General features: G+C 47.1%; 1 protein-coding gene across 1 annotated transcript in view; it reads right to left on the bottom strand.

Annotated features, from left to right (window-relative positions):
• SPATA17 (spermatogenesis associated 17) overlaps window positions 1-17,360 on the bottom strand; it is a 205,205-nt gene that overhangs the window by 178,402 nt on the left and 9,443 nt on the right. The window contains exon 3 of the mRNA XM_040427611.1: window positions 7,510-7,591. Coding sequence (XP_040283545.1) covers window positions 7,510-7,591 — 82 coding nt within the window. The remainder of the gene's footprint in view (window positions 1-7,509; window positions 7,592-17,360) is intronic.

The raw sequence follows: 17,360 nt of genomic DNA, 5'->3' as shown, positions 1-17,360 counted from the left end.
GCTCATATGTACAAGAATATAACTACTATAATACTGCTCCTATGTACAAGAATATAACTACTATAATACTGCTCCTATGTACAAGAATATAACTACTATAATACTGCTCCTATGTACAAGAATATAACTACTATAATACTGCCTCCTATGTACAAGAATATAACTACTATAATACTGCCTCCTATGTACAAGAATATAACTACTATAATACTATAAAAGTAGTGGAGGAGCCAACCCGGAAGGAGGCCATTTTAGATTTAGTATTGACAAATGGGAATTTGGTATCTGAGATTACTGTAGGGGAAAGCTTGGGATCTAGTGATCACCAGTCAGTGTGGTTTACTATAAGTACAGTGACTGAGTCACACCACACAAAAACAAAAGTTTTAGATTTTAGAAAAACTGACTTTTCTAAAATTAGACTAGTGGTATACGAGTCCCTATCAGATTGGAACAGTTTCATTGGAGTCCAGGAGAAATGGGACTACTTAAAAGTGGCACTATTAAAGGCAACAGAAAATTGCATTAGGCTTGTCAGTAAAAGCAAAAAAAGGAAGAGACCACTGTGGTACTCAGCAGAAGTGGCCAAAATCATTAAAAACATTTTGGAATTATAAAAAAAAAAAAAAAACGAGGATGACAGGCAAATTTATAAGATTAGGCAGAGAGAGGCCAAACAAGTTATAAAAGCTTCTAAAGCGCAGGCAGAAGAGATATTAGCTCAGTCAGGGAAAAAAGACGATAAGACATTCTTCAGATACATAAATGAAAAAAGGAAACTAAAACAAGGAATTACCAAATTAAAAACAAAAGAAGGAAGGTATATGGAAGAAGATAAAGAACTAGCTGACTGCCTCAATGAATACTTCTGTTCAGTTTTTACAAAGGAAAATGAAGGAGAAGGACCTCAGTTAGGAAAGAAGACTAATGAATCTTTTGATGCATGTGTCTTTACAGAGGAAGAGGTTCTAAGTCAGCTGTCTAAAATGAATACAAATAAGTCACAGGGGCCTGATGGGATACACCCAAAGCTATTAAAAGAGCTCAGCGGTGAACTAGCAAAACCATTAACAGATTTATTTAACCAATCACTGGCAACAGGAGTCGTCCCAGAAGATTGGAAATTAGCAAATGTTGTGCCCATTCACAAGAAAGGTAGTAGGGAGGAATCGGGCAACTATAGGCCAGTAAGCCTGACATCAATAGTGGAAACCATACTTAAGGAGAGGATTGTGGAACATCTAAAATCCCATGGATTGAAAGATGAAAAACAGCATGGGTTTACTTCAGGGAGATCATGTCAAACTAATCTTATTGATTTTTTTGATTGGGTGACTAAAATAATAGATGGAGGAGGTGCAGTAGACATCGCTTATCTAGACTTTAGTAAGGCTTTTGATACTGTCCCACATAGAAAGCTTATCAATAAAGTGCAGTCTTTGGGCTTGGACTCCCATATTGTTGAATGGATTAGGCAGTGGCTGAGGGACAGACAACAGAGGGTTGCAGTCAATGGAGTATATTCAGACCAAGGTCTTGTTACCAGTGGGGTACCTCAGGGATCTGTTCTGGGACCCATATTGTTTAATATGTTAATCAGCGAAATTGCAGAAGGCCTCGATGGTAAGGTATGTCTTTTTGCTGATGACACAAAGATTTGTAACAGGGTTGATGTTCCTGGAGGGATACACCAAATGAAAAAGGATTTAGGAAAACTAGAGGAATGGTCAAAAATATGGCAACTAAAATTTAATGTTGATAAGTGCAAGATAATGCACCTGGGACGTAAAAACCCAAGAGCAGAATATAAAATCAGTGCTACAGTCCTAACCTCAGTATCTGGGGAAAGGGATTTAGGGGTCATTATTTCAGAAGACTTAAAGGTAGGCAGACAATGTCATAGAGCAGCAGGAAATGCTAGCAGAATGCTTGGGTGTATAGGGAGAGGCATTACCAGTAGAAAAAGGGAGGTGCTCATGCCGCTCTACAGAGCACTAGTGAGACCTCATTTGGAGTATTGTGCTCAGTACTGGAGACCATATCTCCAGAAGGATATTGATACTTTGGAGAGAGTTCAGAGAAGAGCTACTAAACTAGTACATGGATTGCAGGATAAAACTTACCAGGAAATATTAAAGGACCTTAACATGTATAGCTTGGAAGAAAGACGAGACAGAGGGGATATGATAGAAACTGCTAAATACATAAAGGGAATCAACAAGGTAAAAGAGGAGAGAATATTTAAAAGAAGAAAAACTACCACAAGAGGACATAAGTTTAAAAAAGAGGGGCAAAGGTTTAAAAGTAATATCAGGAAGTATTACTTTACTGAGAGAGTAGTGGATGCATGGAATAGCCTTCCTGCAGAAGTGGTAGCTGCAAATACAGTGGAGGAGTTTAAGCATGCATGGGATAGGCATAAGGCCATCCTTCATATAAGATAGGGCCAGGGGCTATCCATAGTATTTAGTATATTGGGCAGACTAGATGGGCCAAATGGTTCTTATCTGCCGACACATTCTATGTTTCTATGTTTCTATACTGCTCCTATGTACAAGAATATAACTACTATAATACTGCTCCTATGTACAAGAATATACCTACTATAATACTGCTCCTATGTACAAGAATATAACTAATATAATACTGCTCCTATGTACAAGAATATAACTACTATAATACTGCCTCCTATGTACAAGAATATAACTAATATAATACTGCCTCCTATGTACAAGAATATAACTACTATAATACTGCTCCTATGTACAGGAATATAACTACTATAATACTGCTCCTATGTACAAGAATATAACTAATATAATACTGCCTCCTATGTACAAAAATATAACTAATATAATACTGCCTCATATGTAGAAGAATATAACTACTATAATACTGCTCCTATGTACAAGAATATAACTACTATAATACTGCTCCTATGTACAAGAATATAACTACTATAATACTGCCTCCTATGTACAAGAATATAATTACTATAATACTGCTCCTATGTACAAGAATATAACTACTATAATACTACCTACTATGTACAAGAATATAACTACTATAATACTGCTCCTATGTACAAGAATATAGCTAATATAATACTGCTCCTATGTACAAGAATATAACTACTATAATACTGCTCCTATGTACAAGAATATAGCTAATATAATACTCCACAAAAGAATAAAGCCCCCAGTTGTGGTAAAAACAGCCAAAATGTATTCAGGCCTATAAAAAAATGATTCAAGTGAAAAATATCCAATCAAGCACGATCTGATTAGTTGATGCGTCTTGTCAGCAGCAGTGTATTATGACTAACTGACCACGGCATCTGAGGCTGAGCTTCCGGGGTCCGAACGTGGAGCCATTTGTTCCTAATTTCAGTCCCTCTGAAGGATCTAAGGCTACCACAATGAAGGAACGTACAGAATGTCCCATAGGCTGGGATGATAATTCACGGCAGTCTATGTGACAAGTGATCTAACAATTGCATGTTCAGGTATCCTAAAGGGACTTAATATAAGTGCAAAAAATGTCAAAAACAAGTTTTTTTTAAATATATAAAAAAATACAAAAATTCATATCACTCTCCTTTACCCATATTAAAAAACACACACACAAAAAAAAAACTATAATAAAAATAAAGATCATTTGAACTGTCTCACCCCAAAACGCCCATACTATTAAAGGGTTTCTGTCACCCCACAAAACTCATTTTTTTTTTTTTTGGATAGTTAGATTCCTTATAGGGCTATACAGGAGAATATAATAGTCTTATTTACTTTCATGCGGCCGATTCTTTATAAAACGAAGTTTTATAATATGTAAATGAGGGCTCTACCAGCAAGTAGGGCGTCTACTTGCTGGTAGCTGCTGCAGAAATCCGCCCCCTCGCCGTGTTGATTGACAGGGCCAGCCGTGATCTCCTCCTCCTGCCGGCCCTGTCAGTATTTCAAAGATCGCGCGCCTCTGGTCATTCGGCGCAGGCGCTCTGAGATGAGGAGGCCTGTCTCCTCAGTGCGCCTGCGCCGATGACATCATCGAAAGAGAAGACGTCATCGGCGCAGGCGCACTGAGGGAGTGCTGAGGAGACGAGCCTCCTCATCTCAGAGCGCCTGCGCCAAATGACCAGAGGCGCGCGATTTTTGAAATACTGACAGGGCCGGCCGGAGGAGGAGATCACGGCTGGCCCTGTCAATCAACACGGCGAGGGGGCGGATTGCTGCAGCAGCTACCAGCAAGTAGACGCCCTACTTGCTGGTAGAGCCCTCATTTACATATTATAAAACTTCGTTTTATAAAGAATCGGCCGCATGAAAGTAAGTAAGACTATTATATTCTCCTGTATCGCCCTATAAGGAATCTAACTATCCCAAAAAAATAAAATGAGTTTTGTGGGGTGACAGAAACCCTTTAAAATATAACACATAGTAATCCTGTGCAGTGAACACTGTAATGGGGAAAAAAATCAAAATGGCCGATTCACTTTTTTTTTCATAGCTTCACTACCCCCAAAAGAATTGAATAAAAAGTTACAAAAATTTCATTTACTCTCCAAAATGTTATCAACAAAAACTAAAAATTGTCCTGCAAGAAAATGAGCCCCACGCAGCTCTGTAGTCGTAACTATAAGTATATAAATGTGGTATCGCAGTAATTGTACTAACCCGGAGAATGGAGAAAAAAAAGGTCTCGTAAAAGCAAAACCCATAAAACTGGGTGGAATTCCATTTTTTTTTGCATTTCAATCCTATTTGGAATTTTTTTCCCCAGCTTTCCACTTCTGTAGTGCCCTGGAGAAAGGGTACTTTGGACTATGGAGGTTTATGGATATTTTCCCTTATTGCCACTATACAAAGCCATCTACTCTCTACTTTATTGCAGGGTTATCTTGCACTGTGACTTAGGGCTCTTTCACACCTGCGTTATTGTCTTCCGGCATAGAGTTCCGTCGTCGGGGCTCTATGCCGGAAGAATCCTGATCAGGATTATCCTAATGCATTCTGAATGGAGAGTAATCCGTTCAGGATGCATCAGGATGTCTTCAGTTCCGGTACGGAACGTTTGTTGGCCGGAGAAAATACCGCAGCATGCTGCGCTTTTTGCTCCGGCCAAAAATCCGGAACACTTGCCGCAAGGCCGGATCCGGAATTAATGCCCATTGAAAGGCATTGATCCGGATCCGGCCTTAAGCTAAACGTCGTTTCGGCGCATTGCCGGAGCCGACATTTAGCTTTTTCAGAGTGGTTACCATGGCTGCCGGGACGCTAAAGTCCTGACAGCCATGGTAAGTGTAGCGGGGAGCGGGGGAGCAGTGTACTTACCGTCCGTGCGGCTCCCCGGGCGCTCCAGAGTGACGTCAGGGCGCCCCAAGCGCATGGATCACGTGATCGCATGGATCACGTCATCCATGCGCATGGGGCGCTCTGACGTCATTCTGGAGCGCCCCGGGAGCCGCACGGACTGTAAGTATACCGCTCCCACGCTCCACGCTCCTACTATGGCAACCAGGACTTTAATAGCGTCCTGGGTGCCATAGTAACACTGAAAGCATTTGGAAGACGGTTCCGTCTTCAAATGCTTTCAGTACACTTGCGTTTTTCCAGATCCGGAGTCTAATTCTGGCAAGTGGAGTACACGCCGGATCCGGACAACGCAAGTGTGAAAGAGGCCTTACGCTGTTGTGTGCACTTATACCGTTTGTTGAACTGCATGGATATGTTTATTTATTGTAATATATCCTGTTCATTTGCACTGTTTTTGCATTATAGTTGTACTGCACTGTGGAAAGGGTTAATACACAGCCAGCTAATACTCAGAGACTTTATGACTTTCTACCTGTGCAAAGTTTTGGAGGAAGAAAACAGACACACTGACCATCTGACTGTCTGGTTTAGTTATGTTGTTTATGTCTGAAAAAAAGGTTAATTCACCCCATAGACTTGCATTGAAACCCTATACAAGTAGAGGGGAAGCGGAAAACACCAGATACACACAAAAGAAATAGACAACAGTCTAGGCCTCAAAAGCTAAGGAAGACCTCCTAGTAATCCCTAGGCTTTTCCCTAACTCCTGCCAGTATGAGCAGATCCTGATGGTGGAAATGCTCATACGCCGGATACCTATGCCCTGCTAAAACTGACGAGCCCTAGGATAGTTAGCAGGAGACGAGACAGCTGGTTCCTTCCCAGATGAAGAAACCCGCATCTCCCTGAGGCCTAGAACCAAAACACACCAGAGAACAACAAACAGAACAGGCAGCTTGTACTTAGCTTTGAGATGAATGGAGAAGCAGGAGATCCAAGACAAAGAAGCTCTAGCAACTCCCAGGGGAAATATCAACCGCATGGTCAGCAGTGTGAGGCAGACCTAGAGCCTCATCACTGATAACAAGCAGAACCTGAGGAGAGGTGAGATCCTGCCAAACAACAACATACAAAGAGGAAAACAGAGAGACCTGTGAGATAGCCTCACGTGCAGCAAGTCTATCCGATCTTCTCACCTCTGTCACCAGAGAGACTGTGACAGATCAGGATACTGAGCAACAGACTCCGGGTTACCAGCCTGTTGACCAGGGAGTCAGCCAGACGACTGAGCCACAGATCCTGGGCCACCAGCCTTTGGCCAGGGTACCAGCCTTCTGAGAGAGAGAGAGAGAGAGAGAGATAGCTCAGGCCTTTCCTCAGCATGGAACCTTCTTCCCAGGAGGAGAGTGGAGAAGCCCGCTCAGTGCCTTGCCTGTATTGTCTTGCACTTGAGTTCCTCCAATAAAGAAGCACACTGGTTTACTGCAGACCCTGACTCTCTGGACTTAATTCCAATTAGGTTGTAACACACCTTACCATCCTCTCTGAAGAGCAGCAACACACGTTGACACCTCAACAATGTCTGGGGGACCCAGCGTAGTGTGTGGGCCACCCCAAACCTGGGCACTGCATTAGATCATAAAACAAACTCTCATAGAGCTAAGTGAGTGGAAAAATAAAATACCTATGGCTCCAGGAAGGCAGAGAGTGAAAAACGAAAACACAAACATGTATAATCGCAAGTACTGCATGAATTCTACCTCTCCTGACCTATTGCTTGACTACTGTATTGCATGAACTCTGTCTGTCCTGACCTATTGTCTGACTACCGTATTGCATGAACTCTGCCTGTCCTGATCTATTACTTGACTACTATACTGGATGAACTCTGCCTGTTCTTACCTATTTCCTAACTATCGTACTGCATGAACTCTGCCTGTCTTGACCTTGACTTGCCCAAAACAGCTATGTGAATGGAAAATTTCAAAAAGCTATGTCTTCAGAAAGGCACGGAGTTAAAAAACAAAAATGTAAACATGGAAAATCGTCCAGTCAGGAAAGGGCTAAGTGGTTAACAATACTAGCACAAAATTACAGATTTTATTTATTTAATATTTTTTGGGGGTTTGTCGTATATCTAAAGCAATCCCGTCTTCAAGGCTTAGATATGGCTCATCGTATAGTCAGTAGTCAATACCTTTACTTTGCTCCTGAAATATTTTCTTGCTTGATACCCACGCCACCATTTCTGAATCACAGTCACCATTCTGTTCAGGTATCTGAAAAGACCATATGAGAAGACAGATCAGGATAGGTCATCAGGATGTGATCGGCAGGGGTCCAACTGGGACCCTTACTGATCATTTGTACAAAAAGCTCTTAGACCTCTTTCTTGGTCATGTGAGCTCACAGTCATTGGTCACATGGCCATGAATGTGAATGAAGCTAAGCTGCAATACCAGGCACAGCGACTATGGAATGGAGGGTGATGTGCTTGGTAAGCTGCGAGGTGTCCTCCTCAAACAGCTGATTGGTGGGGTTGCCGGGAGTTGAATTCCTGCCAATCTCATATTGATGGCCTATTCTGAGGATAGGTTATCAATATGTAAATCCTGGAGAACCCCTTTAAAGGGAACCTTTCACCAGGAAACTCACTGGTAAAAACCAGGCCCAATGCCCTGTAGGGCTAGCTTAACTGAATGAAATATCTTTCATTTAGCGATCCTTTGCTTCATTCTAGAGAAAAAGTGCTTTTAACCAATATGCAAATGAGCAGTTAAGTGCACCATGGAGGGGCCCAAGCCCCTCTGTGCACCCTTGCTCCTCCTTCTTCCTCTGCCAGCCCTCCCTCCCCTTCTTGAATGACAGAACCAGGTGAGATGACAATGTAGGTGGGATGCTGATGGTCTGCGCCCACCAGCACTTTCTCTCTCAATCAGTGAACACAACTGCCAGAGTATTTACCCTCCTTGCTGCAGGACGCTTGCGGCCCTTTCGCCTGCTTTCTGGTTCTCTCTGCCTTAGGCTTTGCATTCTTCCTGGCTCTTTAAGGGGCAGTGCGAGCACGAGCTAATCAGTCCCCAGTCAATGGCATTGTTCCCTGGGGTATATAAGGTCCCTTCGCCTATAGAAAGATGCCTGAGCTACAGGTTACTAGCTTGTCTAGTCCTGCAAAGGTCATTTTTGTATTGTTCTGGCTTCCTGTACCTGATTTCTGCCTGTTCACCATACTGACCCTGTACCGCCTGTCCTCACCTATTGGCTGACTACTGTACTGAATGAACTCTGTCTGTCCTGAACTATTGACTGATTACTTTACTGCATGAACTATGCCTGCCCTGATTTATTGCCTGATTACCAAACTGCATGAACTCTGCCTGCCCTGATCTATTACCTACCATAGTGTATGAACTCTGTCTGTCCTGACTTATTGCCTGACTACTGTACACTGTACTGCTGTCATGCCCCACTCTGAAGATTTACTAAAAAAATATGTTAAACCGGTGGTACCATCGCCATTGCCTCCTCCTCCTGTTCTGGTCGAGGGAAACTTGGAGTTCGAGATCTCCAGGATTCTCGACTCAAGAGTTCTGCGGGGTTCCCTCCAGTACCTGGTTCACTGGAGGGGATACGGTCCTGAGGAGAGGATGTGGGTTTCGGCGTCAGATGTCAACGCCAGCCGTCTGGTGAGGGCCTTTCATAGGTCCCATCCGGATAAGGTTGGTCCAGGGTGTCCGGAGGTCACCCGTAGAAGGGGGAATACTGTCATGCCCCACTCTGACGATGTGCGGAGGTCAGCCAGGATTGTAGCACGAGTCTAGTATTTGTTTTGATGCTGTGCTGGATCCGCCTCGCATCAGGTGCACTGGGTGGAGTCGTTAGTTTAAATAGTCTCCAGCTAAAGTGCTCTGAGCGGATTATACTCATCATTGTGGTCTTGGAAGCTGGGAGGGAAGGTTGGCTGTTTGTTCCTGCTCTCAGCAGATAAGTGTCTTTTCTTGTTTGGTTGTTTATGTCATCTTACCCATCCAGGTTCTGTGCGAGCTGGCAGCTCCTTTCTCCCCACTTCACCATCTCAGGGAGTTCAGGGTTCTGTTAGTATAGGCTGGTGGACACAGCAAATCTACCATCAAGATTTGTCTGTGGGCTGAGCATTGCAGGGAAAGAGGTCAGCGATAAATTAGGAGGTGACCCTTCCCCTGTCTCTCGTCCAGAGCCTGGTTGGTGTGTTATCTGTTTAACTGTGCACGTCCGCCGTGACATTATAATCCGCCATACTGTGACCGCCATTTCTCAGTGTTTATGTGATGGCGTCAATTGAAGCACTGGTTGACCGCATGCAGGGTTTGTCCCTGGAGGTTGCGGATCTACGTAGTACGGTCACACAGTGTCAGAGGGTGTTGGCTTCAGGTACAGGTCAAATTGTTGGGGAGCCTAAAGTCGCTCTTCCGGAGAAATTTTCAGGGGGTACTGATGATTTTTTCAGTTTCAAGTAATCATGTAAGTTGTACTTTCGTTTGTGCCCATTTTCATCAGGTAATGAGGATCAGAGGGTGGGTATCGTCATGTCTTTGCTGAAAGGGGACGCGCAATCCTGGGCTTTTTCCCTGCCGCCCGGTTCTCTGGCTCTCCGGTCGGTGGAGGAATTTTTTAAAGCCCTGGGATTGATTTACGATGACCCAGATCGAGTTTTAATGGCAGAGTCAAAATTACGTAACTTACTACAGGGTAAACATACTGCTGAGGTTTACTGCACAGAGTTTAGGAGGTGGGCTACTGAGTCGGGGTGGAACGACCCCGCGTTACGTAGCCAGTTTTGTCAGGGGTTATCTGAAAGGTTGAAGGATGCTCTGGCTTTTCATGAATACCCTGATACTTTGGAAAATGCTATGTCTTTGGCGATACGTTTGGATAGACGCATCAGAGAGAGGGGTAAGGGTCCCTCTGTGCAGGGGATTCCTCCCGCGTGTAGTTTTGTTCCACCAGCTGCCCAGGGAGATATTGCTTGTTATTTTGGCCTAGGAGAGGAACCCATGCAGTTAGGTCAGATATCTTTCCATTCTGATAGTAGAGACTTTCGTAAAGCGCACAATTTATGTTTCTTTTGTGGAAAGAGGGGTCATTTTGTTTTTTCTTGTCCGTATGTTGAACCACAGGGGAGAGTGATAAAGAAAAAAGAAAAAGAAAAAAAAACCTCCCTCACACTTGGTAGTATGAATGGTGTGGTAGAGCAGACTGGTATGCAAGTTCCCTGCAGTTCCCATTTTCTCCTTTCAGCTATGGTGGCGCTAGAGTCTCGAAATGTGTTTGTTGATGTTTTTCTTGATTGTGGTGCTGGGGTAAATTTAATTGACTTTTTGTTTCTTGAGGGTTTGGGACTAAGTATTTGCACGTTAGAGAACGAGATTCGTGTTTTTGCCATTGATTCTTCCCCTCTTTCTCAAGGGAGCCTTACTCACGTTGTTCATGATATTCATTTAAGGGTGGGTGATTCACATGCTGAGATTATTTCCTGTTTCGTCATGAAGGATTTGCCAGCTCCAATAGTTTTGGGGTTGCCATGGTTGTCTAAACATAACCCAATTATAGACTGGCAGGCGAGACAAATCATTGGTTGGAGCAAGTTTTGTTCGGATAATTGTCTTGTCACATCTATTTCTGAAGTGTCCGTTACGGCCTAATGTCACGGAACCATGAACCAGACGTACAACAAGAGATAAGTGAAAATAGAAGGCTTTATTGAAAATAAAGCTGTAAAGCAAAAGTCCAAACGGATGGTGAAACCGAGCAGAGTCTTTGCGAAGCCAGAGGTCAGGAACCAGAAGGGTAGTCAGACGAAGCCAGGATCAGGAACCAGCAGGGTAGTCAGACGAAGCCAGGATCAGGAACCAGCAGGGTAGTCAGACGAAGCCAGGATCAGGAACCAGCAGGGTAGTCAGACGAAGCCAGGATCAGGAACCAGCAGGGTAGTCAGACGAAGCCAGGATCAGGAACCAGAAGCAGCAGCAGTCTTAGAAGCATGTGAACACAAGAGGACCAAGCAAGGAACTGAAGCCACAGACCTCCTATATATATGAGCTAGGCATCCAGCTCCTCCCAGGGGAAGGAGGAGCCACAGGGTGGAAGGCTACAAGAAACCCAGAAACCAAGATGGCCGCCAGCACATGTCAAACGAAGGAGAGCAGCAAGCAGGTAAGACCATGACAGTACCTCCCCCTCAAGGGCCCCTCCTCCGCAGAGCACAAAACGGTTTCTGAGGGAAGCGTGCGTGGAAGGCTCGGAGCAAGGCAGGAGCATGGACATCTGCGGAGGGAACCCAGGAACGCTCCTCTGGACCATAACCACGCCAATGGACCAAAAACTGCAACCGACCGCGGACCAGGCGTGAGTCCAGGATATTGCTCACCTCATATTCCTCACGATTGCCCACTTGGACCGGACGAGGCCGAGGAACCGAGGAAGTGAAACGATTACACACCAGAGGCTTCAACAGGGAGACATGAAACACGTTGGAGATCCGCATGCCAGGAGGAAGCGCAAGGGCATAGGCTACCGGGTTTACCCTGCGAAGCACTCGGAAGGGACCAACAAAGCGAGGCGCCAGCTTGGGAGTGGGCACTCGAAGGTTGAGGTTGCGGGTGGACAACCATACACGGTCTCCGACCTGGTAGGAAGGAGCAGGCGCTCGTCTGCGATCAGCCTGGAGTCTCTGGCGCTGCGCAGAGACCTCAAGGGACTTCTGGATCTGTACCCAAGAAGCACGTAGGACGGAAAGGTGATCCTCCACAGCCGGAATATCCTGGGGAGAGAATACCTCCGGTAACACGGCAGGTTGGAACCCATAATTGGCCATGAAGGGAGACGTCCCAGAGGAAGAGTTCACCGCCGTGTTCCTGGCAAACTCAGCCCAAGGCAGGAGGTCAACCCAATTGTCTTGGTGATCGGAGACATAGCAACGAAGGAATTGCTCCAAGGCCTGATTGGATCGTTCTGCGGCCCCATTGGACTGAGGGTGGTAGGCCGAGGAGAAGGAGAGATGAATCCCCAACTGGGAGCAAAAGGCGCGCCAGAACCTGGACACAAACTGACTCCCCCGATCCGACACAATCTCCTTAGGCAAACCGTGCAACCGGAAGACCTCCCTGGCAAAAATCGTGGCCAACTCTTGTGCAGAGGGTAACTTCTTGAGAGGAACACAGTGGCACATTTTGGAAAACCGATCCACAATCATGAGAATGACCGTATGGCCTCGGGATGCAGGGAGGTCCACAATGAAATCCATCCCCAGGTGTGACCATGGGCGCTCCCCGGTGGCTATGGGTTGCAGAAGGCCCAACGGAAGGTGCCGAGGGGACTTACTCTGGGCACAAACGGAGCATGCCGCTACATATGCGGCGATGTCGGAACGTAGGGAAGGCCACCAGAACAGACGTGAAACAGCCCAGGACAGCTGATTCTTTCCAGGATGCCCCGCGGTCTTGGAGTTATGGTAGGTTCGCAACAACCGAGTGCGCAACTCCTCAGGCACAAAACATCTGCCGTTGGGTCTCCCAGAGGGAGCACCAGATTGAGCCGCCAAAATCTGCTCACCCAGGGGAGAGGTCAGGCTGGTGCGAATGGCGGCCAGGATCTGATTCGGAGGTATGACCGAGGTCGGAATCGACTCCTCCCTGGACAGCTCGGAGTACTGCCGTGATAAGGCATCCGCCCTGATGTTCTTGGAACCGGGTAGGTAGGAGACCACGTAATTAAAACGTGACAAGAACAGAGCCCATCTGGCCTGACGTGGTGTCAATCTCTTGGCCTCAGAAAGGTAGGTCAGATTCTTGTGGTCCGTCAGGATGAGAACCGGAACCACCGAACCCTCGAGCAAGTGCCTCCATTCTTTAAGGGCCTGCACGATGGCCAATAACTCCCTGTCACCAATCTGATAGTTGCACTCCGCGAAAGACAGTTTCCGGGAGTAAAACCCACAAGGAAGCAGAGGACCCTCTGGTGTTCTACGCTGAGACAGAAGGGCGCCTACTCCCGTCTCAGACGCGTCCACCTCGAGGACAAAGGGCAACCCAGGGTTGGGATGCGACAGAATCAGAGCCGACACAAAGACGGACTTTAGGGCCTCAAAAGCTCGGATGGCCTCGAGTGGCCAGACCTGGGAATTACTGCCCTTCCTGGTCAGATCCGTGAGAGGCTTGGCCAGCATGGAAAAGTCCCTGATGAACTTCCGATAATAATTGGCGAAGCCCAAAAAGCGCTGCAGGGAACGAAGACCACTGGGCTGGGGCCACTGTAAGACAGCCGAAACCTTCTCAGGATCCATGGAGAACCCCTCAGCGGAAATGATGTAACCTAAGAAGGTTACCTGGGATCGGTGAAATTCGCATTTCTCAAGCTTACCGAACAGCTTGTTCTCTCGTAACCGTTGCAACACTCGTCTGACATCCAGAATGTGGGCCTCCATGGATTCAGAATATACCAAGATGTCATCCAAATAGACTACCACACACTGCTGCAACAGGTCACGGAAAACATCGTTGATGAATTCCTGAAAGACTGCGGGCGCATTGCACAACCCAAAGGGCATAACCAAGGATTCGTAATGACCGGTCCTGGTGTTAAACGCGGTCTTCCACTCATCGCCCGCCTTGATCCTTACCAGGTTATATGCCGCCCTCAGGTCGAGTTTGGTAAAGACCGTGGCCCCTTTAAGGCGATCGAACAGCTCGGAAATCAAGGGTATCGGGTAAGCGTTCTTGATCGTGATGCGATTGAGACCCCTGTAATCGATGCAAGGCCTCAACTCACCGCCCTTCTTTTTCACAAAGAAAAATCCAGCCCCTGCCGGGGACGAAGATTTGCGAATGTGTCCGCGTGAAAGCGCCTCCCTCACGTACTCCTCCATGGCCTCATTCTCCGCTACCGACAGTGGATAGACTTTGCCACGAGGAGGAACGGCACCAGATTGTAACTCTATGGCACAATCGTATGGGCGGTGCGGAGGTAGGGCAACCGCGCGCACCTTATCGAATACCTCCCGGTACTCCTCGTATTCAGGAGGCAACAGAGAGTCCGAGGAAGTACACAGCAACTTGACAGACCCATGGATGCAACTAGCCCCACACTGCGGTGACCACGAGAGGATCTCGACCGATCTCCAATCGAAAGTCGGATTATGCTTCTGGAGCCAGGGGTACCCCAAGACCACCGAGTAGTGTGGAGACGAAATAACCTGGAGGCAGACCGACTCTCTGTGAACGGCACCAATGGCTATCCCCACTGGAAGGGTCTCATGAGTCACGTGTGGCGGCAGAAGGGGTCTGCCGTCTATCGCCTCAAGAGCCAGTGGGGAACCTCGAGCCTGCAGAGGAATGGAATTGGCGGCAGCGAACACACTATCAATGAACAAACCACCAGCACCAGAGTCCACCAACGCCTGGGTCGTCACCGAGCCCCCGACCCAGGAGAGGACAACAGTGATCAGTGGTTTGTCAACACGGGAAACCGGGGACGAGGAGACTCCACCCAAGATCTGCCCCCGACAGGATCTCAGGGTACGAGCGTTTCCCGGACGGTTCGGACATGCCAACCGAAAATGCCCACCGAGACCACAGTACATGCATCGGCCCTCGCGTCTCCGGAGTGCCCTCTCCCCCTCGGACAGGCGAGCAAACCCCAGCTGCATGGGTTCACCCCCAGACAAGTCATCCCCAGGAGGCGTGGGAGGAGAGGGAGGCACGGGTGGGACAGCAAACGTAGGCACCAATCTGTTAGAAGACCTCCGCAGGTTCTTCTTAAAGGAAGGTCTCTCCCTGAGTCTGGTGTCAATCAAAATCAGGAAAGAAATAAGAGACTCGAGCTCAACTGGTAGGTCCTTAGCTGCAACCTCATCCTTCAAGGCATCCGAGAGACCATGAGAGAAAGCAGCGACCAGAGCCTCATTATTCCAGCCCACCTCTGCTGCCAGGGTACGAAACTCAATGGCGTATTCAGCTACGGATCGTGAACCCTGTCTGATGGACATAAGGAGCTTCGCAGCAGAGGCAGCACGAGCCGGCACATCGAATACCTTCCGAAGAGAAGCAACAAAACCGGAAAACTCGGCAACCACCGGATTGTTGTTCTCCCATAAAGGGCTGGCCCAGGCCAAGGCCTTGTCCGAGAGCAGCGAGATCAAGAAGCCCACCTTTGATCTCTCAGTAGGAAAGGCATGTGGCAGCAACTCGAAATAAATGCCCACCTGGTTAAGGAAACCTCGGCACTGAGTTGGCTCTCCCCCAAAGCGCTGTGGAAGAGGGGCAGAACCGGTCATACCCCGAAACACCGCAGGCGCAACAACAGGTGTCGGGGTAGACTCTGGCGCAACAACCGGAGCGGCAGTAGGAGCGAGCCCAGGAGCGACAACCGACCCATCGGCAACGGGAGCGAAATGAGCCGTGCGTTCAAGCAGGGTTTGCAACGCCACAGCGAACCGACCCAACAGGTGATCCTGCTGATCAAGTCTGGCAACCAGCGTGGGTAGCGAGGATGGCCCTGTACCGTCAGAATTCATGGCTTGGTCCTAATGTCACGGAACCATGAACCAGACGTACAACAAGAGATAAGTGAAAATAGAAGGCTTTATTGAAAATAAAGCTGTAAAGCAAAAGTCCAAACGGATGGTGAAACCGAGCAGAGTCTTTGCGAAGCCAGAGGTCAGGAACCAGAAGGGTAGTCAGACGAAGCCAGGATCAGGAACCAGCAGGGTAGTCAGACGAAGCCAGGATCAGGAACCAGCAGGGTAGTCAGACGAAGCCAGGATCAGGAACCAGCAGGGTAGTCAGACGAAGCCAGGATCAGGAACCAGAAGCAGCAGCAGTCTTAGAAGCATGTGAACACAAGAGGACCAAGCAAGGAACTGAAGCCACAGACCTCCTATATATATGAGCTAGGCATCCAGCTCCTCCCAGGGGAAGGAGGAGCCGCAGGGTGGAAGGCTACAAGAAACCCAGAAACCAAGATGGCCGCCAGCACATGTCAAACGAAGGAGAGCAGCAAGCAGGTAAGACCATGACACCTTGCCTCAGTATCTCTCAGATTTTTCGGACGTGTTTGCGAAGGGTGGGGCTCAGGAATTGCCCCCTCATCGTGACTATGATTGTCCTGTGAATCTCATTCCGGGGGCTAAGTTGCCTAAGTCTCGGCTCTACAACCTCTCTCAACCCGAGAGAGAGGTCATGCGAAAGTATGTCGCCGAGAGTTTGGCAAAGGGTCATATTAGACCATCTAAGTCTCCAGTGGCTGTAGGTTTGTTCTTCGTGAAGAAGAAAGATGGATCACTGAGACCGTGTTTGGATTTCCGGGAGCTGAATCGTATTACAGTCCGGGATCCATATCCCCTGCCTTTGATCTCTGAACTTTTTGATCAGATTGTTGGAGCCAAGGTGTTCTCCAAGTTGGATTTGAGAGGAGCATACAATCTGATCAGGATCAAGGAGGGGGATGAGTGGAAAACGGCCTTCAATACGCACGAGGGTCATTTTGAGAACCTGGTAATGCCTTTTGGGTTGACAAATGCGCCAGCGGTATTTCAGCGATTCGTCAATGATATTTTTCATCATTTGGTGGGGAGGTTCGTAGTAGTCTACCTTGATGACATTTTAATTTATTCTCCTGATCTGAAGACCCATCAGGATCATGTGAGACAGGTTTTGATGATCCTGCGGGAGAATAAGTTATACGCCAAATTGGAGAAATGTTTGTTTGCGGTGCAAGAGCTTCCATTTTTGGGATACATGCTTTCTGATTCTGGTTTTCGTATGGACCCCGAAAAGGTCCGGGCGGTTCTGGAGTGGGACCGACCGGAGAATCAGAAAGCTTTGATGCGATTTTTGGGGTTTACGAATTATTCTAGAAAATTTATTTTGAATTATTCCACGCTAGTCAAACCTCTTACTGATATGACCAAGAAGGGCGCTGATGTCTCTGTCTGGTCGGATGAGACATTGCAGGCCTTTTCGGCTATTAAGGAGCGTTTTGCGTCTGCTCCCATTCTGGTGCAGCCGGATGTAT

Source organism: Bufo bufo, chromosome 4 (genome assembly GCF_905171765.1).
Source record: "Bufo bufo chromosome 4, aBufBuf1.1, whole genome shotgun sequence".
Lineage (NCBI taxonomy): Eukaryota > Metazoa > Chordata > Amphibia > Anura > Bufonidae > Bufo > Bufo bufo.
The sequence above is the reverse complement of the archived record's forward strand: the minus strand, read 5'-3'. Positions and strand labels throughout refer to the sequence as shown.